This window comes from Hippichthys cyanospilos, chromosome 4 (genome assembly GCF_059441005.1).
Source record: "Hippichthys cyanospilos isolate Australia breed blue-spotted pipefish chromosome 4, RoL_Hcya_1.0, whole genome shotgun sequence".
Classification (NCBI taxonomy): Eukaryota; Metazoa; Chordata; class Actinopteri; order Syngnathiformes; family Syngnathidae; genus Hippichthys; species Hippichthys cyanospilos.
In genome coordinates this window covers 7,071,202-7,098,821 of record NC_142372.1, presented here as the reverse complement: position 1 = coordinate 7,098,821, position 27,620 = coordinate 7,071,202, and the positions used below count along the sequence as shown (strand labels likewise).

Here is a 27,620-nt window from a genome sequence, read left to right as displayed (position 1 = left end):
AAGTTCTATGGGTCCACAAGAACAGCACACTGAAAATACTGTTTCATCAAGTAAAGTCTTTGGTGTAAAAACGTGGATCTGCCAATGTGGAAGAAACATTTTTGACTGGCATACATACATTCAAATACCGTATTTTCCACACTATAAGGCGCACCGGCTTAAAAGGCGCACCCTCAATTAATGACATAGTTTAAAACTTTTTCCATATATAAGGCGCACTGGATTATAAGGCGCACCCTCAATTAATGACATGTTTTAAAACTTCTACAATCACAATTATAGTAATACTCAAAGTAATAACAATGATAACTCAAATAATAACTCTCAATAGCATAACTTAATGTCAGTATGACCAAATTTGTTCAACTTTAAAAACACAAAAGAAACAGGTAAAGCTTACTTTATCAGTTCATTCCCCATCTACGAATCCCAATCTCAATATTGATCCATATACAGTATAAGGCACACCTGATTATAAGGTGCGCCATCAGCTTTTTAAAAAAAAAAAAAAAAAGGCTTTTAGGTGCGCCTTATAGTGCGCCTTATATGTTTCATCCTACTTGCAAATGTGTTTGAACATATTTGTAAATATGTTTGAAAATACTTGTGAATAATTTGGAACATACTTTAATGCAAAAAAAGAACATTTTTCCCCCATGATGCTACTGGGCATTGATTTGCATATGTGCATATCCTATGGTATTTTTTCTGAAATAGTGGGGCGGGCCCACTCTGGGGGGGCGCGAGGCGATGCCGGGGGGGTAAAGGATTTGTTTTTGCCATGTGAAGTGTAATTGTGATAAAAGGATTGGCATCTTTTTTTCAGGCACTTTGATGCACTTGGGTTTTTTTCTACTTAGACAACGTTTTAGCGTGTATAAAAGCTGTTAAAAAAAAGTAGTGAACAGTTTTTTTTATATTGCTTTTTTCTTTCAATCAGTGCAGGCTTGTAGTTGATTTTTTTCATTTTGCCCTCCTGTCCATTTGATTTTGACATCCCTGTGCTAAGGGTAAGCTCTTTTCACTTTTTAAGCCATTGTTCTGTAAGCTGAAGGCATAACTCGGGATAGTTTGAGGTGAGCTAAACCTCACTATTGTTTCATACAAGCTTTTACCTGACATGAGATGGTCCATTGCAGAGCAGCGGGCAGGCGTGTGAGATTGTTCTCTCCGGTTGGAAAAGGTGTTCTTAAATGCCACGGCAGGTAGGAGCACTGAGGAGGAAAAATGGAAATGTCAACTGGATGGCTGCTTGTCTATCAGAAGAAAACGACAGATTCATTTAGCGGAGTAGAAGCGAAAGGACAAAAGCATGATTGGTCCAGATAATGATGATATTGAGGTGCCGCGAACCATTTTAATGCCTATCCTTGAAGTAAATATCAGGAATGGGTTGAAGGGAAGCGTATACAGATCGGCGCACATTCGTTGAGTCTCACTGCTTTTAAAGGGAAAGTCGAGCCAATATTTTTCCTCACAATATGTTCTGTGCAGCCCTACTAGTCTAATCACGATATTCCGATTTATATTGTGTTAACGGAATATGAATTAAGCAGCAAAATCCAGATGACAGTTTTCGACTGAAAATGACATCACAGCTTCTTAGGACTCTGGACCAATCATGGCTCAGCTTGGGACCGTCACATTGACCAAACTGAGAAAACCCCTTCTATAATGAACTCACAGAAAAAAAAAGACAAACCCACGAGATGCTAAAGTCCTCAACATTTGACAGTTTGAAGCATTGTTTGACTTTGGAGCCATATTTTTCCTGGTCCACTGCATTTATTTACATTCCATAAGGGGAGAAGGGCTATAAACTCTTAACAGCTCCTTTTCCCTGCCTCCGTGCTCCGGGGCCCACAAGATAATTGCTGCTTTTTTAAAACATCCCGTACAGTAAGTGAGGGCCCCACAAGGCTTGTGCCTAAAGAATTTTCATTTCACGGTCAGTTAAGCTCGGTACATCTGGAGGAACCTTGACACAATTACATTCCGGACCGTTCTCACGACTTGCTGGAGGATTAGATTTTGATTCTCCGGCGTTTATTCCTCCTTTAAGACCATTTGCATGGCTCATGTGTCTGATTGGACTCTTATTTCAAAGCTGAGAAAGTAGGCTGCCGCTCGTTATCGGCCATCGCACATTCTGCCGCAGGGGAAAAAAATTGCGATGGTCCTTCATTTTCGACTAAAATGGGACTGATTCCCCAAAAGCCTTGCCACAATGGGTATCGTCACTCCTTTCACCTGAATTTCTTTTTTTAATCTCCTAGAGGTAACTTTTGAAACGAGATAAGTGCTGTTCTCAGTTTGGAGACAGTGATTTACGAGGGCCTGAGAGGGGTGTTTTGTCATTGTTGTCAGCACGCTGATAATGGAATGACAAGCTTATGTACATGATTACAAGCTCACTTCTTTGTTATGGCCCCCGGGGCCAACAAATAAACAGCACAATATTACAATTACATTTCTCATTTGTCTTGTTTGCCTTCTGCTCACTTAAGTTCTTAAATTACACAAAATTGCATTTCCGGGGGGGAAAAAAAACTATATAGCTCTATATTTTTTTGACTCGTTGGAACTACCCTACTTAGTCCTAGTGTGCTCAAAAGAGGACATTTTTGCCTTTCCTGTGATGGACAGTGGAATCAATTGAGTAGGCTTATTATTGAAACTTTGTACTCTTTCACACTGCAGGGGCAGGGGCACTGCATTTTACTATCAAGTCATTAGATCAGTGGTTCTAAATTGGTAGTACAAGTACCCCTGGGGGTTCTTCAAGGAACTTTAAGGGGTACTCGAAATTGTAAATAAAACAAACGAACGTGCAAAAATTCATTCAAAAAATAATGATTGAATTAGTTAATTGTTTCAGGAAAATATAAGTTCATAAAACAAATTTTATGTTCAGTAGGTTATTCAATTTCATACAAAAACAGAACAGATTCTCCCACGTTCTAGAATGGTTTGACCCAACTTGTGCCACCTCTCGTTACCTGTCAAGTTAATGATTCATTTTTGTGAACACATCTCTACTGTAACCATTAAACAGGACGCGTTATGTTTAATATTTTTCTGTGGAGAAATATTTATTTATCATTTTTTCTTTAGAACAGGTCTCACACTTTATATTAATTATTTATTAATAATTAAGTTATTTCTTTTTGATAACAGATCTAAAAGAGGACTCTTTGTTGATTATTTTTTGTGGATCAATACAAATGAATTTTGAAAGGGTCTAAAGTTTAATAAATCATTCACTGATGGCATGTTTTAAGTCTTGTATTTTTATTTTTTTTTTCACCCCAAAATGCTTTGCACAGGTTTAGAGGTACTTGGCTGAAAAGATAATTCACAGGGGGTACATCACAGGAAAAAATGTTGATAACATATAGAATACTTGTCAGACAGCTACAATTTCTATCCCCGCGATGGCATCTCGCCTTTGTCGTGGTTCTGATACTACCTTGAAGTTCTGCGTTTGTGTTGTGTGAATGTTGTTTACACAGAATAGCATTAAAAGGCAGAAAAATGGCAACTTGCCAAAAGAAGCTTATGACACAAATGCATCTGATGCTGCATTCATAGATAAAAGCAGGGTTGGCTTTCTCTGCCATTTTATGTCAGCGCTGTATACCCAATAGTGATACGGTAAAGAAGGAACAATGACAGCTTTTAGCGGCAGCGTGAAAAGAGCTTCTTATTCTTATTCTGAAGGTGAACAGTTGTTGGATTGTCTCCGTACGGCATTTCTATGTAAATGTTTATATAGAAAACTGGCACAGAAAAAAATTAAGCATTACAGGCAGTGTAAAAGAGACTTCTCATATTCGTTACCTCTGAAGGCAACCGCCAGACTAAATATGTCTCAATTACGTGTCAGTGCGACTCATATAGAACAGCAACACTAGGAAAGAAATTATGAAAAAAGGCAGACTTTTACAAGGAGTGTGAAAGGGACCTGTGATACTATACCTCCAAAGTCAGCTGACTTAAACGTGTGTGAAACATATAGACCAACATTTAGGCAGGGAGATTTTGTTCAAGGGAAAAATAAGGTGCTGCTATGCATAGTTTGAAATTTCTGTGAAAAATGTTATTCATGAAAAAAATGTAAAAGTTGCTCATTCACAATTAAGAGAAAATGTGTTTATTTATTTTTTTTCATCTGAATACTTGCTTGCCGAATACCAAAATACTCTATTGTTGCAAGTAAGCTAAGTAAGTAATGTTAATTTATATATGCTTATTGTCAAACCGTAATACTGTACATGAAAGCATGTTTGTTTATCTGTTCATGCTTTTTTTTTAGTGTGAAAATGATTTTATGTCTTTTAAAATTAAATAAAACACGTCTTTGCAGACGAACGTAATATTCACAGTTAAATATGTTGCAGAGAACTGGAGTCATTGGCAGTATTTTGTGAAGGTAACTATCAAGACGACTCAGAAAAAAAAAAAAAAAACGTTTTTTTTTTCTTTCTTAAAAGAACTCATATGAAAGGCAGCCTGAGAATGTACCTGACCTGATTTGCAAAAGTTTCACTATCATTGCCATGTGTTCCGCTAATTCCTCATTCCTCATGCGCAGCCAAGATCTTACAAATTGTTCACCTTGATAGGGCCAACGCAACACGAATGCAAAGTCTTCATTTATTCTCGAAACTCTCATTTTCCATTTTCTAGTGTCTTCACTTCACCTTGTTTGTGCTCCAACCTAATGTTACTGGAGCGTACAGCTTGCCAGTTCGCTTTATTCACAATTTGTGCACCCATGCCCGTCGCGCAGCGAGGGTCCCGGGCTTCCATTTCCAAAGAACACCTGGTGCCTTCGCCGTGTCATGACATGTGCAAGGACATGGAGAAAATGACCTCAGTGTGTCCTTTCACGATTGGATTACAAACATACAGAAGTTGTCTTGTAATGAAATCTCCACTGTACCACTGTCATGTCCATCCACCCGTTCGTGTTCCAGACCGATTACCCTGTTCAGGGTCACAGGAAATCTGGAATTTAGTGTCATAAGTAGAGAAACATGCTAGCATGATCACCTGTCAAGAGAGGAACAATCCAAGGCACGGAATCATTCCCACAACATTAGCAGCAATGCTAACATAGCATGACGTATGCCCACGCTGGTTCGCCAGTTCTACAGTTTTTGAGTGTGTGTTAAATTGGTGTTGCCATGGCGATGCCTTTTTTTTTTATCCTCACTGTAAGCCTGTCAAGCATCAATTATGGGTTAGGGCTACAAAGGTAACAAAGGGCAGACTTGGCGGAGTCCAACCCTCACTGCAGGACAAACTGACTTACTGCGGGCAATACAGACCAAATTCTGACCTTATGTTAAGGACCGAACCGCCCGTATCAGGGGATCCAGTATCCCATGTTCCTGGAGCACCTCCCCACTCATGTATTTTTTTGTTCAAAAATACATTTCTTTCATCTAACCCAATATGACTCTTTCTTTTAGAATGGCTACAACGTAAGATTTTTGTTTTTTCTAGTTCTATAACAGCATCAAAAATGCTTTTTCTTCTGTTTCGTGAGGCCAAGTAAACAATGTAATAGCTTTGCTATTCGCTAGTCAACCAAAAGCATTGTTACAGAAAGCATCACATCAACCCAACGCGAGGCTCTGACACGGGCTGTACATCAATTTCAAAGAGTGCATTTTTTTTTTTTTTTTCCTTCTTTGGTTCTCTTGATGGAGAGCCCGTGTGACGCATTGGCACGGCCAGAAATGATAGATAATCATGCGGCCGGCCAATACTTGTAATGAAGTCTCGGCCTGACCTTCTGTGTGATTGATTCTGTGATTTACTACAGAATAACAATAAAATGTTTAAATGGCCATAATGCATCTGAAAGATTAGGGGGAGTGGATAGTTGACGGGTGTAATTTAGGAGAATGACACAACAGCACTACGGAAAATAGGCTGAAAAGTATTGCTTTTTACAGACAGCTCGAAATGGTTTCTAAAGCTGCACCAGAAGGTTGGAAGTTGCCAGGTCACTTTTGTCCTTTTATTATGTCCTTTTCCATGTTGTGGCTGACAGCATGGAAATTATTTTTTATTATTAAGAAAATTCATGGTTTTTTGGATTTTTTGGAGAAGTTTGAGGATATTGATATGTTGTAATTCGACACTTAATTCCCTTTAAAATGGTATTGAATACATGGAGAAATGTGAAAAAATGATGCAGTTATAGCAAGATCAATAGCGCCAAATTGACATCCAATGTTTTGCGATAAATTTGGCTTATTTATCTTTCAGTGGTTTGAATCGGCTACCTTATTTTCAATCACTTCAACTACAATTTGAACCTTTTGGCAGATAGCACTGTCGAAAATTCATGTAACTCATAACTAATCCTCGCGATATAAGCCTGGCTTTGTGAAATCGCATCAGATACACACACACATATATATATATATATATATATATATATATATATATATATATATATATATATATATATATATATATATATATATATATATATATATATTTTTTTTTTTCCTTTTCTTTTCTGAGTACCGGTAATCATTGGGCCATTCAACTCAGGATTGCTTGCCCTAGGCAGTGTCGATGCCATTTATACAGTTATTCATGCAATAATAATTCATTATTCTTGATTGATACCTCATATTTTTTTTTTATAAATATTGTCTGCCCTGGGAAGACTGAAATGCCCCCACCCCTGTATTGTAGCCTTTAACCAGTACTCACAATTGCATTTTTCTCATTTGGCTTAAGCACAGTTGTTGAAAATGGAAAGGGGGGGGGGGGGGGGGGGGGGGTATATACGTGCTTGTGAATGTGTACGTGTGCATGCATGTGTGTGTGTGTGTTTTAAAAATAAAAATGATGTCGCCATTTAGAAGCCCAGTAAAGGAATATGTGCAGAACGCTGATAAACTATCTTTAATAGGAATGACCTTTCATGCTGGCGAAAGTTACTGGGGGATTCATCCACCCATAATTACCATATAGATGATTTTTAGCCCTCTGCTGCCACAGAACATTTCCAAGAGCTCTGCCCATTGATTGAATGGAAATTGAACTTGTTAACATTCTTTTCAGTGCTCTTACAGCTTAGCACACGCCACCACTGTTCATAAACTCTCCATCAAGTATGCTTTTCTATTTTATTTTTCTGATATCTATGTCCAAAGAACATCGTGCAACGAGTGTCACCGAGCCCAAAAAGATGGCTTTCATTTTATTGCTTTCATCCTGTAACAGAAATTCGTCATTACGTTATGTGAGGAAAATAACAAAGTGAATTAAAATTTATTGATCACAAACATTGCGGCTTGTTAGGCTGCTGAGAGCCGGAGATAAGGACTTATTTGCAGATTTAAGACATCTATCAAAACATCTAGTCGGGAGTGGTGACGATAGCGCAATCAAAATGCAAACGAAAGGCGGCGAGCGGCTCTCACCCGCAGTGGTCCAATCATACGTGCTCGAGGGAACGGTGAGCTTATCATTATGAGTTGATTCCATTTCAGTTCCCTGCATTTGTTGTTTTGAACCATATTTCACAAAGCATGTTTTCTAGTGTAAGCCTTAAAATAAGTGCCCGTACGCTTTTGTCACTTAAAGTTCAAATCAGTTTCCTCGGTCAATGTGACCTTCCTCTCAGAAAATGTTGCCGTTATATACAAAATTACCACAGAAAGAAAGTTGGTCACTTGTTGACCCTAATTGGGTTTTGTTTCACCAAACTGTTTTGAACCATATTTCACAAAGCCTGTTTTATAGGGTGAGCCTTAATATAAGCGTTGGCACGCTTTTATCACTTTAAAATATATTTAAAAGTGTTCTTTTTTTCCTGTAATCCCAATAAGATGTGGTGACAACCGTAGAAGAAAAAAATAGTACATATTGCACCATATATCAACAATGTTGTCCCAGTTGCTGGTGATTAATTTATTTTCGAGAGTGAAATTTTCTTACCTTGGCTCAGGTACTAGTAAATTCACAATTAGAATTTTTAATTCCATTCACGATAAATTTTACTTTATTTTCAAGCTTTTGCATTTTTTTCTAAAATTAGTAAATAAAAATGTAATAATTCATCTTTTCACTTGTTTATTTTTTTTATTTTTGTTAATCAAAAAAGTAGGAGTAAAATAAACTTAGATAAAATGAAGTTTATTTTTCATTAAACAATTGGAAAACTCTCATAAACATATTTAAATAATTCAAAACGTTACAATTCAAACTTCAAGTCCTAACCGCGAGATTTTCGAGATTCCACCGTACTGGATTAAAAACAAACAAACAAAAAAAAACACCCTAAATGTTTTCGGAGCATTTTGAAGTAATCAGCATATTCCAAACAAACGGCGCAACGGCCCATTGCCCGGCCTGCATCATTGCCATACAGATGGCCGCGACTAATGAGCTCAGCATGCGTCTTTTTACGGCGCAAACGGCAACCCGTCATGTTTTCGGTAATGACAAAAGCACTTGGAAATGAGGTGCCTTTGCAAATATGCTCACAAGCTTGTGTGTGGATATTTATTTTATTTGGGAGAAAACAAAACCCTTTTTTTTCCACAGCGTTTTCCTGTAAACGGACACCTTCCATCGCTCCGCAGATTGCGTTCATGATAAGAGAAGTCACAACAATACGTTGTGTCCTTAAAAGGTGTTACAACATTTCTGCAAGATGGGCGAGTTAGAGACCCTCATGCGTTGCTTTATGATGTGTTGATTTAGGTGGAGATTGAGTTTGTGCCGCTGAATACCAGATGGACTCAGTCAGAGGGAACAAATCACCCTCTTGCGTTGTGCTCACATCTTCTCCTCTGTTCCATGTCAGCTCTCTGATCCGGCAGCCTTTCGGGAAAGTGGCTGGTTGCATCTGAGCTGCAATCAATTCTAACCTGTGCAAGCACACACCTTACATAAGGCACTTTCAAGAACTCAAAGACTCAGGCAAGACCCGGTTGTTCAGGCTCAAAGACCCTTCAGGAATCTGTAGATACTTCTCAAACTAACAAGACCCAGTTTTGCCATTTTAAAGCTCAAAGAATTCTTTTCAGAACCTGTCTACATTTTACTTCTGGTTGAATATATGGAATCTTCTCAGAACGTACCATCCAAAGGCTCTTTCCGGATCCAAATAATCTTCCCTTAAAAAAAGGAATGGTTCTTTTGGGATGACCTTTAAAAGAGGAAAGTGTGACTTCTATTGAAGTGCTTCTTAATTTTTTTTAAGTACTGAACGTCACCAGTTTCATATGCGTATTCACCGAACCCTTCATTCGGAAAAATTAAATATTCATGACATAGTCATACAACAGATGTGCAAAATGAACTGCACTGAAGGGCCAAGCAACGTAAAGTGATCATCTGCAGCCAGTGATGGCGTGTCATCATGAATTGACACAATTAATCGGGTGTGTCTTGATCTACGCAGTAGACGCTACGCCGAACCTCTGAGAACGATTCACCAAACCCCAAAAAGGACCACTGCTCTCTAGGATGGTTTTTACAAAATTATGACTCTAATTGTGTTTATGCCTTTAAACTTTGCGCACAAGAGGTGCTATCGGCGCTCACTCGTCAACGATATTCGGTATTTCGCCATCTCACATTTCATCGATGGCTCTTGTGCAGGAAACAGCGCCACCTGCACTCAGGAACCATTCACGCATGGGGCAAATAGCACCTTTTGTGCGCTGCCCGGCTTTAGAATTTTTCACAAACAATATTATTTGCTACTAGGGAAAAGAGGATCGATAATGAATTCCGATTATTAACCGTTCCCCCTATGTTCTGATATTTCTCTCACAGAATGTTGGACCGGCCCATATCCGCCAGTACACAGCTAACCCAGCCATGCTGATGAAGTCCATTGCTAACATAAATGGCCCCAGCGCTATGATCTCGCGGAATCAGCTGACCACCATCAACCAGTCGCATCTGAACACCCAGCTGAACCTGAACATGGGCGGAGCCAACATTGCCCACACTTCGCCATCCCCACCGGCCAGCAAGTCCGCCACACCGTCACCTTCCAGCTCCATCAACGAAGATGATCAGGATGAGAGCAACAGGGTGAGGAAGTCATTAGATGTCTGTTAAAAAGCCTCTATATATAAATATATACATATATATATATGAGGCATTCTCCATCATTGCAGGTGGTTGGTGAAAAGCGACCAGCACCCGTCGATCCTACGAAAAAGCCCAAGACGCCCAAAAAGAAGAAGAAGAAGGATCCAAACGAGCCTCAAAAACCGGTGTCGGCATATGCCCTGTTTTTCCGAGACACACAGGCCGCTATCAAGGGTCAGAACCCCAACGCCACTTTTGGTGAAGTGTCCAAGATTGTGGCATCCATGTGGGACGGACTTGGGGAGGAGCAGAAACAGGTACGTCCAACTGATTGTGAAGGCGTGTCATTTTTGGAGAAACAAATCTTGCTCTGTATTTCAGACTTATAGTTTACTGTACACAGTGCATTTAAGGTTCTGTTGTTTTTTTTTCTCAAAGACTCTTTAGTTAAGATTTAGTTGTTTCTTTCTCAAAGAGTTTTTCTGGTTTGTTGCCAATAAAGTCTCTAGGAACCAAGTTTTTCTTAAAAAAAAGTATTATTTTCAGAAACTGTTTCAAGAACCATTTCTTTCTTCTCAAAGTCATTTTCCTCTAGAGCACTCATTCTTGAAGAAATTGTTTGAAGAAATTTTAAAGAACTTTTTTTTTGTATGTGATCCTGAGCAAATACTTTTTAGGGCTACTTGGTTCTTCTCAAAGACAGTTCTTTCTTTGAACAGCACCTTTTTCTTTCTGTTGCTCCACAGTACTTCACAACCAGCGGTATGCATCTTCATAAATGTGTAGCAGTGAAGTGTTGAGCTAAAAAAAAATATTTTTTTTTGAATAGACAGTATGGGTTTTAGGTTTTAGGAGCGTGAGTGACTATACTGCTTGGTAGAAACAGAGTTTTAGTGTACCTGCTCCATCCGAATCTCGTTGCTCATTTATCTTTGTTACGTCATTGCAGGTTTACAAAAGCAAAACAGAGGCTGCCAAGAAAGAGTACTTAAAGGCCCTGGCTGCATACCGTGCTAGTCTGGTCTCCAAGGTCAGATATTTCTCTCTCTATCTTAAAAACGATTGCTTTGCGAAACCTCGCTTGATTCATTTGCCCTTTGTCTGTCCAGGCTGCGGCGGAATCCGCAGAGGCGCAGACGATCCGTTCTGTGCAGCAGACCTTGGCCTCGACCAGCCTCTCCCCGGGTCTGGTTCTGCCCTCGCCCCTCAATCAGCACCCCTCCATGCCCTCGGCCTCTCAGGCCCTTCAGCAAGCCCTGCCCCGAGCCATCGCACCCAAGCCCCTGCAGATGAGACTCGGGGGCAGCCAAATCGTCACCTCGGTCACCGTTTCCCACCAGAACATGTCCCCGGCGATGCCGCAAATGCTCGGCCAGATGGGCTCCGGCGGTACCATGGCGCATTCCGCAGCCGTCTCGCAGATGAGCCCGCCCATGCAGCCGCAGCATAGCATGCAGCAGCAAATGCAGCAGCACCTGCAGCACCATCAGATGCAGCAGCAGCAGATGCACCACCAGCAGATCCAGCAACAGATGCAGCATCAGCACTTCCAGCATCACCTCCAGCAACAACTCCAACAGCACCACATGCACCAACAACAACAGCAGCAGCAGCAGCAGCAGCAGCACTTACAAATGCAGCACATGCAAATGCAGCAGCAAATGCATCAGCAGCAAATCCAACATCTCCAACAACACCCGGCTCAGTGTTCCCCGCCGCACCACTCGCCGGGCACGCCCCATTCCGTGGGCTCCGCCTCGCTCGGCAGCCCCCAGCCGGCCTCCCAGCAGCAGAACCCTCCGCCGCCGCAACACCCCTCTCAGATCCAGGCCCACGCCCAGGTCCTCTCCCAAGTCAGCATTTTCTGAGCCAAAATCCTCCCAAGGACATTTGAATAAAAGCATCGGTCCAGGTTGCTTTTCAGCGTTGCACTTAACAAGTGTGTCACAATTTAGAATGTTTTACCAAGAAGAACCGGTGTCCATTGTTATAGACGGATATGAACTCACATGGAAATGTGAGGGGAGAGAGGTTGATGGGGTTCGTCCAAGCTAGGATGGCATTTACAGACACTCCCTAACTTACGAACAAGTTGCGATCCGTAAGTCTTTGTATCGTTATTTTTCCGTCGTTTCGACTAGGGATGTCCGATACTACTTTTTTTCACACTGAAACCAATACGAGGACATTTTTGAGTACTCGCAGATACTGAGTACCAATATCTCTCGTACTCCGTTGATTTGCTGATGTGTCAAACTGCTGCAGCAGAGTCCCCAAGTACCGTGGAGAAGGTAGTAGTCGTCAGTTTTAAATTTTGGTTTTCTTAAGACCTAAAAACACCAATCCGACGTCGGAAATCGAGAAGAGTCCGAAGTCAGACTGCTCCATCTGATAAGGTTAAAGTATCATCGTAACATCGGAGCCGTTGGCGGGCGTTTTACATGTCGACTCGGCGTTGGACTACCAAATCAGCGCAGGGGGTAAGAAGGTAGTGTCGTTGCGCATTGTCACTCTCTGCGTTTCAACATACAATGTTTGGCAAGACGGAAGAGCATGACTTGTCGCTATGGTGCAAAAGACTGGAATTGCAAGATATTACTGTTAAAAGATCGGTCGATAAACAGAAGAAAGCCATGCTAGAGAGTTTCATTGTGAGTGAAAAAAATAGCGGTATGCATTCTTGACTTTTTTATGTCTTGTCTCTGTAAAAAGCCTTTCCTGTTGGCTTTTTCTAACAATGTGGAAGAGTGACTACTGCCACCATAGGTATGGAGGGGTATTACATCTCACGCATGCTCAGAAGGCAAGCGTCATTGTCTGTTTGTTGTGGTGTAATGTCCTTTCATTTTTCTCGGGCTAACGCCACAGGGGGTACAAACGTCGGATTGGTGTATCTAGGCACGATACAGTACTTCAAAATAAGGTCTTGTACCGATACCTGGTATCGATACTCACGCATTCTTTATTACGATGTATTTTTTATTTTTTTTTAGCTTAACTTGTTAGTTAAAAAAAGAAAACATCACTACTAAATACTAATACACATTTTAATGAACATCTTGACTTGGGGACACTCTTGGCCATTCCATTAGGGGTTCTTCAGCATGTTTTGTTTTGTGTTCGACATCTAAAAAAGCTTTTCAGGTCACAACTCTGAAGAAATGATCCCAGGAATTTTTTGCCATTATTCTGCTTTGAGATTCTCGAAATGTTGAGGCCACGATGCTCCAAAAATTGAGAGACATTTTGTCAGACAAAATGGAACTTTCATCTCATTTGTATCGAAAATATAACCTGAGGTTGATGTTCGTGAGTAGGGGGGTGTCGGTATTCGTTTGCGTGTGGTGTCTTTCAATTGTCAATGAGTACGCCATGCGTCTGTCACTGAGTTTATTTAACGCTAAAGCTTTATTTATGACGGCCGGAGATGACAACAAATGGACGAATAGGAGGGACTCACATTAGTCAGGACTCTCAACGGACTGGTCCCAGGTTGGGGGGACATTTAAAGTCCTGAAAGATCACTTTTCTGTCACCATGTTGTCCAAGTGTAGCTGTAATCTGCTGTATGTGTTTTGTAAAGGCGGGGCTACTACTGCCCCCCCATTCATTGAAAATACAATCCTCAATTACTTATCACATCAGTTGTTTAAACAAATTGTGTCTTTTATTTTTGTCTAACTAAAAGGGGGAAATTTTATAATTCATTTCTCAAGATGGACGCTTTGGAGGAGAGTGCTGTATTTTTACCGTAAAAAAAATAATAAAAATAAATAAATTACGCAAATTAAGCAGAGCCAGTCTGCTGTTGCACTGCCAAAGCCAACTGAAAATTAATTTAAGAGGTAAAAAAAAGGCATTGGAAGTATTTTTGCCAGTTGTACAGTAGACCCTAAAGTAAGTTACACACAAAAAAGAAAATGTTGTACATTTTTCATATCATTTGTTGTAAAGTTTTAATATGCGAGGCTTTAATGAAACCATTGTTCAAATGACCTGTGGATTGCTATATCACATAATGCATTTTTGCTCTTTTTCTACTTTTTTTATGTTACAATAGCAACAATCAGTTTTTCTTTCTCCCTTCGCTTTGCCATACAAGTAGACAAGTCATCAATGCATCCAGAGACATTCCATCGCATCTAATATGACAGTAGCCATAATTTTCTTTTTGTATGAAGTATTATATATTTGTGTGTGTTCAGAATTAAACTATCAATCGCAAATATTTATTTGACAGGATCTCTTTTGTTTCAGGAGTTATTAAGCCTTTTATCTTCTTGTTAGCTACTGAAATAAACACACTGATGAAAGTGAATGGGGCCAAAGTGTGTTTATTTGACCCAACTTGAATACGTTGTCCCTTTCCGTCACGTTGATGGACATCATTTGTGTTTCCTGCTGGACAAGGTCAGCGTGTAACTGCTACTTGTCTTCATCATAATAATAACAACACGACCCCCTCTTTCCTTTATACTGCCTTCAGAACAGCTTCATTTCCAACATGTCCCCAAGGCTTGGAAGAGAGAGAGATGGGGGTGGGCATGGGGGGGCTGGCAAACAATAATTATCATATCTTCACAATAGGCTGCCCAGAAATGGCCCTTTTCTTTTTATTTCTTCCAAAGGCAACTGAGAGGATTTCAACTTACAAATCAGCGGTGTGAATTGAGTCTGACTTCAATACGTTTCTAATTTGTTTTCCCGTTAGTGTGTGTGAGAGAGTATGTGTGGGGGGGGAATCAAATAAAAAGGCCAATTTCTTTCACCATGATTAGTGAAGAGGAGAGCAAAAAAAAAAAAAAGCCTTATGATGTGATGAAAATTAAAAGAGCCAGGGTGCGTGAGTTGAATGTCAATGCAGGATCGAGAGTGAGAGAGAAGATGGAGCTGCGGTGTCCATGACGACCGAACGCACGCTTTTTAAAAACACACAATAATGAGCCTCTGGGAAATGGCTGTTATTATTATTCCGAGCGGATTCACAGCCGAGGCCCCATAAATAATGCATGGAAGAGTTCCTCGCTGCTCCTGGAAGCCCTCAGAGCCGAGCCGGTCAGTGTGTGGACAAATATCTCACAGCCGCCTGAATCAAAAGGTTACGGCTCCATTTCAAAACATATCATTTAGTGCAAGAATAAATGCGGTGGCTTCTCAATGCCTGACTCCACACATTTTGACTTCTGTGCATCGATACTAAAAAAATGAATAAATCACTATCATTGACCCCCCTTCATGCACAAAAGTGAGTTCTGAGTTGACTGCCAGAAAAAAATAATAAACGATTCCCCACTTCTGATTACTATTGTGGTTGCAAATTATGAATTAAGGAGCAAAAGCCATCCATTTTATCACTTGTTGTCAACTGAATATGGCATCAAAGTTTCCTCTTTTCACCTTTTTTAACCTTTGCAAACACATTGCATGTTTCCCCTAATTTTGTGAATGCTTTTAAAGGTATAGTAATTAAAGTTATTTACATTTTTTATCCTTCAACCACTCAAATTATGCAGTGGCATCAGTTCTCTCCATACATGTGTAGGGTTAAATTTATTAACACCCACAAAAAAAAAAAGAAAAATGATATGGTCTGTATTTGTGGTCTGTGACGCTTTAAAACATAGCCAATAACTGGTCTCTACCGCCATCTACTGTCTTGAGGTGAAACACAAGTCAACAAAGAATCTTCTGTTTGCTGACATAGTTTGACCGCCGCTCAACGGAATGTTGCAAAAATCACACTAAAATCATTGTAATAAATACTATTACAATGGAGTTCAAAAATTGTAGTTATGCCACCAAAAATGCCACCAAATACTTAATACTTTTTCTGTGGACAAATATTTATTTATAATTATTTCTTTTTGAGAAGACGTCTGACACTTCATGTTGATTACTCTTTATGGACAAATATTTTAAATAAATATGTTTTCCTTTTTCCAATAACAGATCTGTTTTATGATTAAAAAAAAGACACTTTGTGTTGATTATTTTTTGGACCAATACGGTGTTTTTTTTGTTTTGTTTTTTTAAACCCAAAAATGCCGGTTTCAAGGTACTTGGCTGAAATTATATTTCATGGGGGGTACATCACTGATAACAGATTGAGATCCACTGGTTGATGGCAAAATATTGGCAGATAAGACAAAGACAATATTTCCCTGGCTCTTCTGTGGCGCTCATCACTCAGTATTTTGGATTTACGGCGTAACAATCTTGTGCGCCCCCAACCCCCCCAACAAAAACAAAACAAAATGCTGAATTAACAATACTGTGATGAAGTCTCTCTGCGAGCAAGCCGGGCAACGGGTGGGTGTGGGCCCGGTGGTCAGATGGTCAGTGTCAGCAAGGCTTTTGTGCCAATCGCATTGTTTGTGTGCGCCCGACAGGAAAGCGACAAAAGAGTCAAATAAATCATTAAAATGGAAAATCCCTTTGCCTGCACATCTGACTCTGCATTCACTCCTCTGTATGACGGGGGGGGGGGGGGGGGGGTAATTAGGTCATCTTCTGATTGTATTATTACTCACAATGACAGACCCTATTCTGTCAAAAACAAGCCGGAGGGTTATTTACTCAACTACAGTAATTACCAGGCATTTATTAGAGGGATGAGCGGAGGACTATAGTCACACAAATCATATATATGCTGCCCTAAATTAATCAATTTTTGACACTAAATTATATACACAATATGATAAAATCTAATAATTGAGAGATGGCATCTATTATGAGGAAAATACTATCATAGGACAGAGTATGCAAAGTATAAAATACAGATTGCCAGCAAATTTTCTCAAGTGGTGGCATCTGGTGGACCAGACATTTGTTGTCATGTATTTAGTGGGGCGAGACCTTTAGTTTTCTCAAATGTTTGAACACAAACTGGGGTGAGAGAGGCTCACCTGCTAATATAACTAACTAACTAACTAACTAACTAACTAACTAACTAACTAACTAACTAACCAACCAAATTGGTCTCAATTTTAGTATAATGTAGTGTCACTAAATTATTTCTGTAGTTTGTGCTTTGTAATAATTTTCGTTTTTTTGTGTTTTTTTTTTTTTTTTTAATAAAATATAAAGTTCCCTCATTTATTGTGGAGTCATGTTCCCAGATATCCAAGATTACAGATTCATTATTATAATTTGCTTTTGTTCCCATATTTTGGGTTGGTTTCTGTTATAAAATCAATATTTAGTGTCTTGTCTGACTTAGGCTAGGTCAAGCAAGTTTGAATTATTTTGTTCAATTTTTTTGAGTTTGTTTCTTTAGTTTAAAAAAATCAAACAACATAAAATTAAAAGATAGAGAAACAGCAAGAAAAATGCAAATCAAACAGGCAATGGAAAAATGTTATGGTCATAAATGAAAATCCGCGATGGCATGAAGCCGCAATAACTGAACTGCGATGTCACGAGGGAACACGGTATAATGAAAGAGAATAACTGAGACAAGGTAATGAATATTCAAAACAGAATGCCACCAAATTTTCTATAGTGGTGGCATCTGGTGAACAAGACATTTGTTGTCATTTATTTAGTGTATTTTAGTATTTTTCTTAACGCCTCACCTGCTTGGTGAGGTAAATGAACACAGATAAATAAATAAAAAAATAAAAAAATAAAATAAATAAATAAATAAATAAATAAATAAATAAATAAATAAATAAATAAATAAATCCATTTTTATTTCGTCTCAATTTTAGGATACTGTGGTGTCATAACATTAGTTGCAAGATTTCTGCTTTGTAAATATTGTCTTTTGTTAATAAAATATTATACTCTCCTACATGATTAACTCTTTGGTAGTTCCTGTTGAAGTACAAGGGTACACCAAAAGAGGCGCCCAAGAGCATAAGGGTTGACATGACACCATTCTTCTTCTTCTATTCAAAAATTCCCCTTTTAAATACACTGCAGCACAGGCACAAATGGTCCTAAACATTTTAGCTTTTTGGCTAAAATAGTTTTAATCCATCTCGTAACGTTGTCAGACTCAAAATATTCATTTGAAACTGGAATGATCAATCACTGACACATCTTATTGAGACAGAGACAATAGTTTGAACTCCCATCTACAAGTAAGGTAAGGCAAAAACGTTTTTATTATTTTTTAAAAGTATTTGACTAGATGACTGTCAAATACTGGATGTATTTGACTAGACTAGATGAGAGTAGACAAAGAAATTGTTAAACCAACATTTCAATGAAAAACTAGATCTTAACTTTGAAACGTTTTGTACAGTTTTGTTGTGTGTTTAACATTTTTGAGGATTTTAACAAAATACTTTCCAAACTGAACTGAGAAATTAGGTATAAGCCCAATTAAAACGTTTTCACAATATGTAATACTCTAGTTTAGTAGATACCATTTGAAATTGATTTAATTGTACATTTTCAAATCTTTGACTTTTAAAATGACGAATTAATCGAATTTCTTTGATTTATTGCCCAGGTCTATTCCTAATATACATTTTTAAACTATTTTGACGTGTTTTATTCGTATTATCTCTTTAGAATTTAAGTCAAGGGAAGATTGAGGCATCTTTTTGAGGAGATCTCTTAACAGTAAGAAAATATGGTCGGAGGTAAGCTACAGTTATGCAAATTCTAAAACTGATTTTCATCAAATTTTCAGTCTCACCTGTTGGACCAGGATACTATTACAGAGAGTGTATATGAAATAGTCATTGGTAAAAGACCTTTATTTGTTCAAATGCATGTTTGGACATCCTCGGGACAAGCATATATTGAATATGTATGCTACAAGCAAATCACAATACCACCGCCCACTAGTTTACTATGTTTCATGAAACAGAAAGTAGCCTCCAACCTAACACGCGGCAATGTACAAGTCTTGATGATGTTGTCGATGATAATAACAATTATGTGAGTCATTGGACCTGCTCTGATGTTGTTCAGCTGTCTGCTAAATGCAGAGCAAAGCTGCCACGTGGGAACATAGCAGTGTGGTGATTGATAGTGCTCTAATATGCTTCATCCTGCTGTTAATGAGAGCAAATAGCCCCTCTCTCCTCAGAGTAGTTCACCATTAACGCACTCAATAAAGGCCAAGAAATACAGCTGCGCTGCTCATGTTTCACTTCCCCTTTAATATAGCTCTGTGGGGAAACCGCAAAAACCAAGGTGCTTCTAACAATCCAAGAATCTTCATCTTCGTGCGTATCAGCTGTCCTTGGTTTTAACTTTTTAAATATCCAAATTAAAAAAAGCAATAAAGCAAAAAGTCAGATCATTTTCTGATGGAGCCACCTTGAAAGGAGAAGTCAAGTTTTGTTTTTTTTTTTTTCTAATAATGTGTACTCTCAATAGTCTGAACGATAGTTCTGACTAATAGTGTGTTTTTGGAATAAGACTTAAACAGCAAATTCCACATTTTTTTATCTATGTCAGAGGCTAGCCATTTTGCCACTTGCTGTTGGCTGAAGATTACATCACAGTTGTTCAGGGCTCAGGCAACAACCAATCGCAGCTCACCTCTTTTCTGTGTCATGTGACCTGTGCAATTTGAGCAATGATTTGTAATTGAATGTAAGCCCATTGGCCTGGGAGCAAATTGGCTGTGTTCACTCCCACAATGGGTAAAATGAAACCTTGAGTAATTCAAGTACTTTATCTGAAAAAAAAAGGAAGGCATTTTTTTTCTTGCCCTGGATACCTGCTTACTGTTTTTAGGATATTAGACGGTGTATATGTAAAAAAAAAAATGTCAAGCCAATCCTAGGAGCAGATGTTAATTTACCAAATAATACCCATCCATCTATCAATCCATTTCAACACAAATGCCCTGGTAAGCTTTTATTTTGAAAATGTTTCTAGCAGCATCTCACCGCTTAACAGCTTGACTAATCTTTCTGCTGTATCTGTTGGTCTTGACCCCTGATACAAACGACACGAAGTTATTCTGAAATCACGTTCAATCACCGATTTAGGGCACTCACAAATGTATTAATGATGTTGACATTGAAATTGACAAATGTCACCTGTTGTCTGTGTTTACAGGTGACTTGGGCTCCATTATAGCTTTTATCAGAAATTATCCGCTAGCTAGCAGTTAGCTAGGCTGACCTGAAAGATGTAAATGACTCTGCTTGCGTTGATGCTGACTTTTTGAAAAAAAAAAAACATGCGTTTTCCAGCCAGCAAAATTCTCTCATGGACAAAAATTTAGGGGAATTGGAAAGCATTGTTGTGCAGTTTAAATGTTTGTAAGAAAAAATGTAGACAAATCAAAAAACGTATAAAACATTGTTTCTTCATAACTAAGTAGAAATGTGATATTTGGTGTTTTCAAAAATTCTTCATCTGAATACAACTCCGCCGAGATGCACAGTTAGACTGTGCTTTGCACTCGACTTGCGCTGGGTTCAAAAATAGCACCCATCGATGTTGTTTTGTTAAAGGTCATAAAAATCCTTTCCAATTCTTCAATGTGAAGATAGAGCCAACATCGGGATCGGTTGATGTATTGGCCCTGTATCTACTTGGTATTGTATCGATCCAAAAGCATGCAGTAATGCACACAACCTCCATTCCACCTGTACTTTATCATCCTTTCCCTTTTAATGCAGCTCAGTTGGACTGGTAATCATAAAAGCCATTAACTTGGCCAACATGTTTCTATGGCAACTCAACTGATTAAGCGCGGCAGCGGTGATAGATTACACAAAAGCCCACTGTGTCACATCCAATTACGTCAAAGCCTGGCATACTTGCCATTATGCCACCACTCGCCGTGATAATCGATACGTATAGACGGTGCCCGGCGAGCATTTCTTTTTTTCCTCCATGTCGTGCCACAAGAGGCAGGTGGCGCGTAGACACCATTGAAAAGTTGCCCCTATTCAAGGCAAACTCCTCCAACGCTCCATTCATGCATAGCAAAACACCATCTGCTCCTGTTTTGCCCCCCAGCAATCGCAGCTGACCGAGGGAAAAAAAAAGAAAGAAGAAGAAGAAAAAAAGAAATCCATGATAACAGCTGTTGCCAAACAAAAGGTAGTGGGGGGAAGAAAAGGTTAGAGATGAGCAATAATGACTCATTTGCTGTGTACGCTCTATAAACATTTACTGTTACCCTGAAGATGGGATGCTAAAGGGGTTGAAAAAAATGCGCAAAGTGATGATTCAGTCGTTTTCATAAAGCATACAAACAACGAAAAGCATTGCACGCACGACGAGTATGAAAATCTCCTCTTTGACTTCCAAATATCATAAAACAGCTTAATGTTCCAAAATGTGCCACACACAAGAAACCCAAGTCTGATGATTATAAAAAAAAATGATAATTGTATTTATGTGATTAAATAAATGAAAGCCCCCAAAATGTAATGAATGTGTTTGAACTCAAAAGTAACTCATTAATTAAAGTTATTGAATTTAATTTAACCCAGTGGCATTCATGCTTGAGGCATTGTGTGCTCTGATTAGAATACATTATTATGTCGTTAGACGTGCACACATTTGAATATATCAAATCTGAAAAAAAAAGTATTGAATTGCAAATCATTTTTGAAGGATGTAGTTATAATTGGAAAAATTAATTTCAGTATCCTGTAATATATTTTTTTATTACCACTTTGATGAAATTATAATAATACACTATATATGTAATACACACTATGTACAAGATAAACAACTTATATTTCATAGCTGATGTATGGCAAAATGCAATTTAATTCTACTACAAGTAATTTTATTTATTTTATCGTTTATTCGGCACATTTTTCATTTACAATTCTTTTTTTCATTATCACATTTTCTAATGATATTTATTCTATATTATACAAGATTTTGAAGGTAACGGAATGGAATAAAATTAAGAAATACTGTTTCAGACTTTTGGGCAAGGCGATATATTTTTTTTCAGTCAGTCTGGACAATTCTGATTTTAATCAGTTTTAATCAAAGTAATAAACTCAACAAAAATCATCTAAAGAAGGTTTGATTTATTTAAAAAAAAATAGTGTTTAAATGGTTGGCAAAATGTTCAGACAATAATGTATACAGATTTTAAAAAAATGTTTTAAGGTCATTTTTTTCATAACTTGTGCAAAACAATAGCTATTCATAGTGTGTCCATATTTTGCTCAAATGCCATCATTAAGTTGAGCATAACCATAACCATAAGGTCCAAGACTAAACAGCTTGCATGCTTGTACACTTCATCTGTGGAAAAAAATTATGCAATATACCAGTATATTAAAAAAAAATCAAGAAAAATGCACACTGAAGTATACTTGTGGCCATGCACAATACTGACTTCTTAAATTGTCGATGATCTCACTCATTAACTCCCTTTGGGATGATAAAGCTGCGACTTGAATAGAGTCCATTTAACTGCATTCCCTCACCGTTTATAAATCTGTTAGCTCGCATATGGCGTCTTGTGTTTGAACCTAGAAAACATGATAAAAATTGGCAATAAATTCTAAAGGTATATAAGGCCTTTTAACCCTAAATATACTGCGAAAAGGGGGTGTTTACAGTTTGAATGTCGTCTCACGTTTCCTACTGCTGTTTCTTTCCAGTCTTTTACCAAAGCCACGCCCCTATTTACATATACAAAACATGCAAACAAACCAGTTAGTCACGGCTGCTACATTGCTAGCATGATTTATTCATGATGGAGTGAGGCAAACAAATAAGGGTTCTGTTCTATACTAACGGGTGTAAATCCATTATGGCGCTTCGCAGAGGCGGGTTTGACTCAATGTCGATTTTGTAGGTGAGCGCAGGCCATCAGATCTGTAAGAGGGAGGGCTGCGCCACTGAAGGAGTGGTCACAGCTGCCTTCAATCGAGGCAAATCCATGATCTGTCCCTTCAAATGTAACGTGCTCGTCGCACACGAGAATAGATTTTTTTTTTTTGTGAGGGAATCGCAAAACTCTTACTAGTTCGCGGACATGTTTTCAAGGCATTCAAATACACGTGCAATACTTGATGAGATAGTTTGCGTAACAAATGACGGGCCGGCCCCCAGGTCCAAGCGAGCATGACTGACTTGCTTCAAACATCAGAGTGAACAGCTGCACTGCGAGACCTGGACAGTGTACAGTTGACGACACAAGACAGACTCCTGCCATGCTCCATTAGAGAGCATTTGTCTGGCAAACCTCTTCAATTTCTTGTGAGTGTGTGTGTGTGCGTGTGCATGTGTATGTTTTTTATCAGTTTTCTGGCCGGCCCATCTCCATTAGTTCTTTACTGGGAAGAACAAGTATGTTTCTGTCAAAAGCATGAGGGAATTGAAGAGGGGGGTTGGGTTATAGTGCTCGACCCGTATATCCATTCAGCTCTCAGAGTGATGCATTGTTGGAGTCCTCTCTTTGTTCGGGGACAGGGGGCCAGCCAAAGGGGAGTGTGGGGGTCCAATGCACCTAGTGGCCTTCCTGTCCTGGAAGTCCACATATCCTTTTGTTAGTTACTACTTTGTGGCCATTTGACAGCACTTTCAAGTTCAAAAGACGGATCTAATTGGCTGATTCACGTTTGAGTAAGAATGTATCTCAAGTCACTTGGAAAGACCCCGTTTGATGATTAGAGGAATTTCATCAATTTGGTCGACCCGAAGAATTACTTTGCGGTTAGCCACTTGATGGTAGATGCGAAACGTTAGAATATAAATCGGGTATGGTTTTTTGCCAAAAGCAACAAATCTAAATTGTACCTTCACAGAAAAGTGCACTGCTAATTTCCGACCTTCTCATTTTGTGGAATCAAACAACATAGACAAGTGTAAAGGCATCTAGTCCGGGGTGCACACTGACTGGCCCAAAGTCAACAGCACTAAACTCCATTAACAGAACCAATGACCCTAATGAGAACAAATACCATCAAAAATAAATTGGCGGGATTGCCTCAACTAGCACAAACTCAGGACCCTGAGCATTCTAAGCTACGTAATTATATCTTGGATTGGTACTTTGTTTGTTGGGTGTATTGTAAGTGTGCAACATTTCATCAGGTGGAGATAAAATAATTCGTCCATTGGGGTGGGCGGCTGACCCTTGTCTATTCATCAACCACGTTCTTATGTGCTAATGTGCTGTTCCCAGTCAGAAGCACGCATCATCCATCACCATAGTTGTGACAAGCCACCAATAGCAACACCCCCAACCCGCCGTCTTAGCGACGGGTTGCTTTTCACTTGAGCAAGGGGTCACTTCTTCACAATGTCCCAAATTTGGGATTCCGCTGTGCAAATGAGCTGGCTGCCGTACATTGTAGACGAATGGAAATTCATTTCTTCTTCTTCTTCGCTTTGGGTTAATGGAACGTGGATTTGGGATGAATAGATTTTTTTTCAAGAAATGACACTTGTTATCCATTCATCTTGTGTACTTATTGTATACCATTAGCTCATGACAATGGAAGTATGCGTCAAATCGTTGGATTGATGGACACGATTGTGGCAAAGTCAAAGGCGGCATTTAGCTAAATTGGCGGGATGATGACGGACACTCGTTTGACCTTTCCTATGGAGACAAAAGCAGAAGTGCTCTCAAAGGAAAATATGTTGGAAGATGAACATGAAAGAGGAAATGAAAAATGGTTGAATGATGATGGTGATGGTTGAAAATGAAAAAGGGTCTCAGTGGAAAGGTCAGGACACATGTTTAGTGTGATATGGCTTTGAAAAAAAAACTTTGTTACATCAAGGCTTAAAATAGGCAGTTAAACCTCACATAGGTGCCGTTTCTTTTTACATTTCTTCGAGCGAGATTAGACTTAAGTGGATTTCTGTCAGTCAAAGTTGACAGATGGGTGGTAACCCCTTGTGCTTGTTTTTTTAGGCTTTGCTAGCTTATGCTTCACTCACTGGCGCTTGTTTATTTGAAATTCCCACTTGGTAAAATATTTATTTATATTATGTCCTCTGAAAAATTACTTTTCTTTTAACTCATTTTTATTTTACCTGCCATCTGTGATTAAAAAAAAAACGATACTAGATTTATTTATCCTTTTTAAGCAGTAAAAAAAAAAGAATATTTTGATTTGATAACTAAATTATTATTCACATACTATTGATACCTTTCCGAACACATTTTGCAACTGCCCAACTGAAAGTCACATCATATGTGCTCAAGTCTCAGGTAACGGCCAATCACAACTCAGCTTACAAACGGGACCAAACCCAGAAGACAGGCGAGTCATTACCCCAGCCTTGATCACGTTATATGATTTTCATCCAGGCAATGGACGGATGGATAGATACAATAAATGGTCCACAAGGCCATGTTTACAATAAAGACTCAAATAACAAGCTTTTCTGTCTTGCATTCTAGTAGCCACAACATGCTCTTTTTTATGGAAAAAGGCACTTTTTTATAATTAAAAACTTAATACATGTAAAAAAGAAAGGTACTTTATTGTTTTCATTTATCACTTTTGAATGGAGTGGATCATAATGATTCTTTGCACATTTATAGATGGAAGCAGAAATAATTGTCAATCAAATCATTTTGATTTGACAATTGATTCTGAACAGAATTGTTGACCCGAAAATCTGCATCATTACACGAGACAAAGATTTTCATCCGTAGTACCTCCCCAGCTTCTTACCAGGCCATAAAACTACATGAAACCAATCTTGCAGTTCGGTAATCAAAAGCTTGCATGTAAATGTATTGTAGTCTGGTGCAGGGCACTTTACATTGTCTTCCTTCAATGTATGATTCTCAATTCAGAAAAATACATAATGATATGTTTGTTTTTTGACCCTCGGGAAGCAAATATATAGGACAAAATGGTAAACATTAATGGTATCGGTCACCTGGCGCAAACAATCCACCGAGAGACTCCACAGTGAATTATAAAGATGATGGATGAGTGCAGAGTAGCAAATCTCCAGAGAAGGAAAGGTCACAGTAGCTATAAACCCACTGCCTGTTAAAAAAAAAAAAAAAAGATGGATACCTTCAATTGTTGCCCACTTTTCCCCCCATTCCTCCTCTTTCTCCATTGCAAATAGTCTCGCTCAACTCCGATTGCGAGCGCGCCAGATGATTTTAATTTTCTCTTTTTGCAAGTAATAAACATTGACATGAGAAGGAGCCCCGGGCAAGAGCTCTAATGAGAAAATGAAATTAGTTTTTCAGCTGACTGATCAGAAACATTTCATACATTATAATCAAGCATTTATTTGATGTGATTTGTTTTTGTGTGTTTTTGCCATTAATGTGTGCCTGTGGCTGTGTGTGTGTGTGTGTGTGTGTATACCAATACATTATTCATGCATCTCTTTGCCATGCTACCTTCTTGTTATTGCTAGAACACGCTGCAGCTCATGACATTTTACAACCTTTTTCTATGACAACTAGCTCACTCGCTGTATGTGACTTTTATATGGCTTGTATTTTATTGTTGTGTCAGCCAATTACAGCCAGCGATGTAAAGCAGTGATGGCAATGTCGACGGCATGACGAAAAACATATGATGTCTATTAGATTATGTCCACAAAAGTTTGAATAGCCTGCGATATGAAAATTGCTCTTGCTTCCGCAGTAAATCAAGTTGAGAGCAATCAGTAGTGCTGCTATAATGACTGACAAGTAAGCATGCCCGTGACTGCGCAAATAGCAACTGGATTGATGACCAATCAATCACGATTACGTAGAAACACAAGCAAAATCTAAAAAGAAAAAACTGCTCTTGCTTCCCCTGCAAATTAAGTATCCTGTATCAAATCATGTTTTAGCAAGAATTTCCTCAATTTGAATTACATTCATTCGTGCATTCATTCATGTATTTTTCCCCCATTATTTTTTCTTTCTCTCATTACTGATCACCACACGCTAAAATTACTTCTGTTCAGCTCCCCGAATTAATTAAACAATATAGCAGAATCTCAAGTGCTGCCTTCAAAGTTTGATCATTTTCATCTTGTAAGTCTTTATTGTTGCCTGGCCTTTGAGTAAGTCGTTTTTCTTTTTTGTGCCGCCCCCAGGCTGAAGCATCATGTTCATTAGCGTGTGCTTGTTGTTGTTAACCGTGTTTGGATAAGAGCTCGGATGACTGCAATCTGCTTCGCATCTCCCTCTGCTAGCACTGGGAGAAGAAATATTGCTTTTATGTAACATCACTCACTTGATCAGCAAGAGAGAACATTCTGTCTTATCGTTTGGCTGGAAGTTGAAAGTTATTTAGCTGCTGTTTGATTAATAAAGATAAAGGAGATTACATCATTTTAAATCAAACTATGCAAAAAAAAAAAAAAAGAATATGTTCGCAACCGTAACTGTTTTCAAATGTTTTATGGAGCTTGGCAGAAATTATTTCTAATTTACCATATGCTAGTTTTGCACTGGTGGCTATTGTCAGCTGTGCAATTTAAATGACAGAAATGCTAATCCTAGTAGCGTCCAACCACTGGTTAAAAGGGTAAGTCTAGCCCGAAAAAATTCTATACAGACACGCCTCTTCATACAAATATTCAACCTAAGTAAAATGACCCGGGCAAGATAGACACGTTTACCGGGCAATAACTAATAGGGATAGGCCTAAAGTGCT

At 38.8% G+C, this 27,620-nt stretch overlaps 2 protein-coding genes across 8 annotated transcripts in view; both read left to right on the top strand.

The window, feature by feature from the left end:
* tox3 (TOX high mobility group box family member 3) overlaps positions 1-14,401 on the top strand; it is a 55,586-nt gene extending 41,185 nt beyond the window's left edge. For both annotated transcript variants that reach the window (XM_088414018.1, XM_088414017.1), the window contains 4 exons: positions 9,820-10,083; positions 10,170-10,400; positions 11,033-11,113; positions 11,193-14,401. In XM_088414018.1, coding sequence (XP_088270144.1) covers positions 9,820-10,083; positions 10,170-10,400; positions 11,033-11,113; positions 11,193-11,951 — 1,335 coding nt within the window. In that variant the 3' untranslated portion in view covers positions 11,952-14,401. The remainder of the gene's footprint in view (positions 1-9,819; positions 10,084-10,169; positions 10,401-11,032; positions 11,114-11,192) is intronic.
* A 3,601-nt stretch (positions 14,402-18,002) lies between these two features.
* LOC148424444 (uncharacterized) overlaps positions 18,003-27,620 on the top strand; it is a 196,112-nt gene continuing 186,494 nt past the window's right edge. For 4 of the 6 annotated variants that reach the window (XM_088413979.1, XM_088413971.1, XM_088413973.1 and 1 more), the window contains exon 1: positions 18,003-18,172. The gene's annotated coding sequence lies outside the window, so the exon portion shown is untranslated. Of the gene's footprint in view, positions 18,173-18,603; positions 18,675-27,620 lie in introns of all 6 variants that reach the window. The other 2 variants (XM_088413974.1, XM_088413965.1) reach the window with 1 other exon arrangement.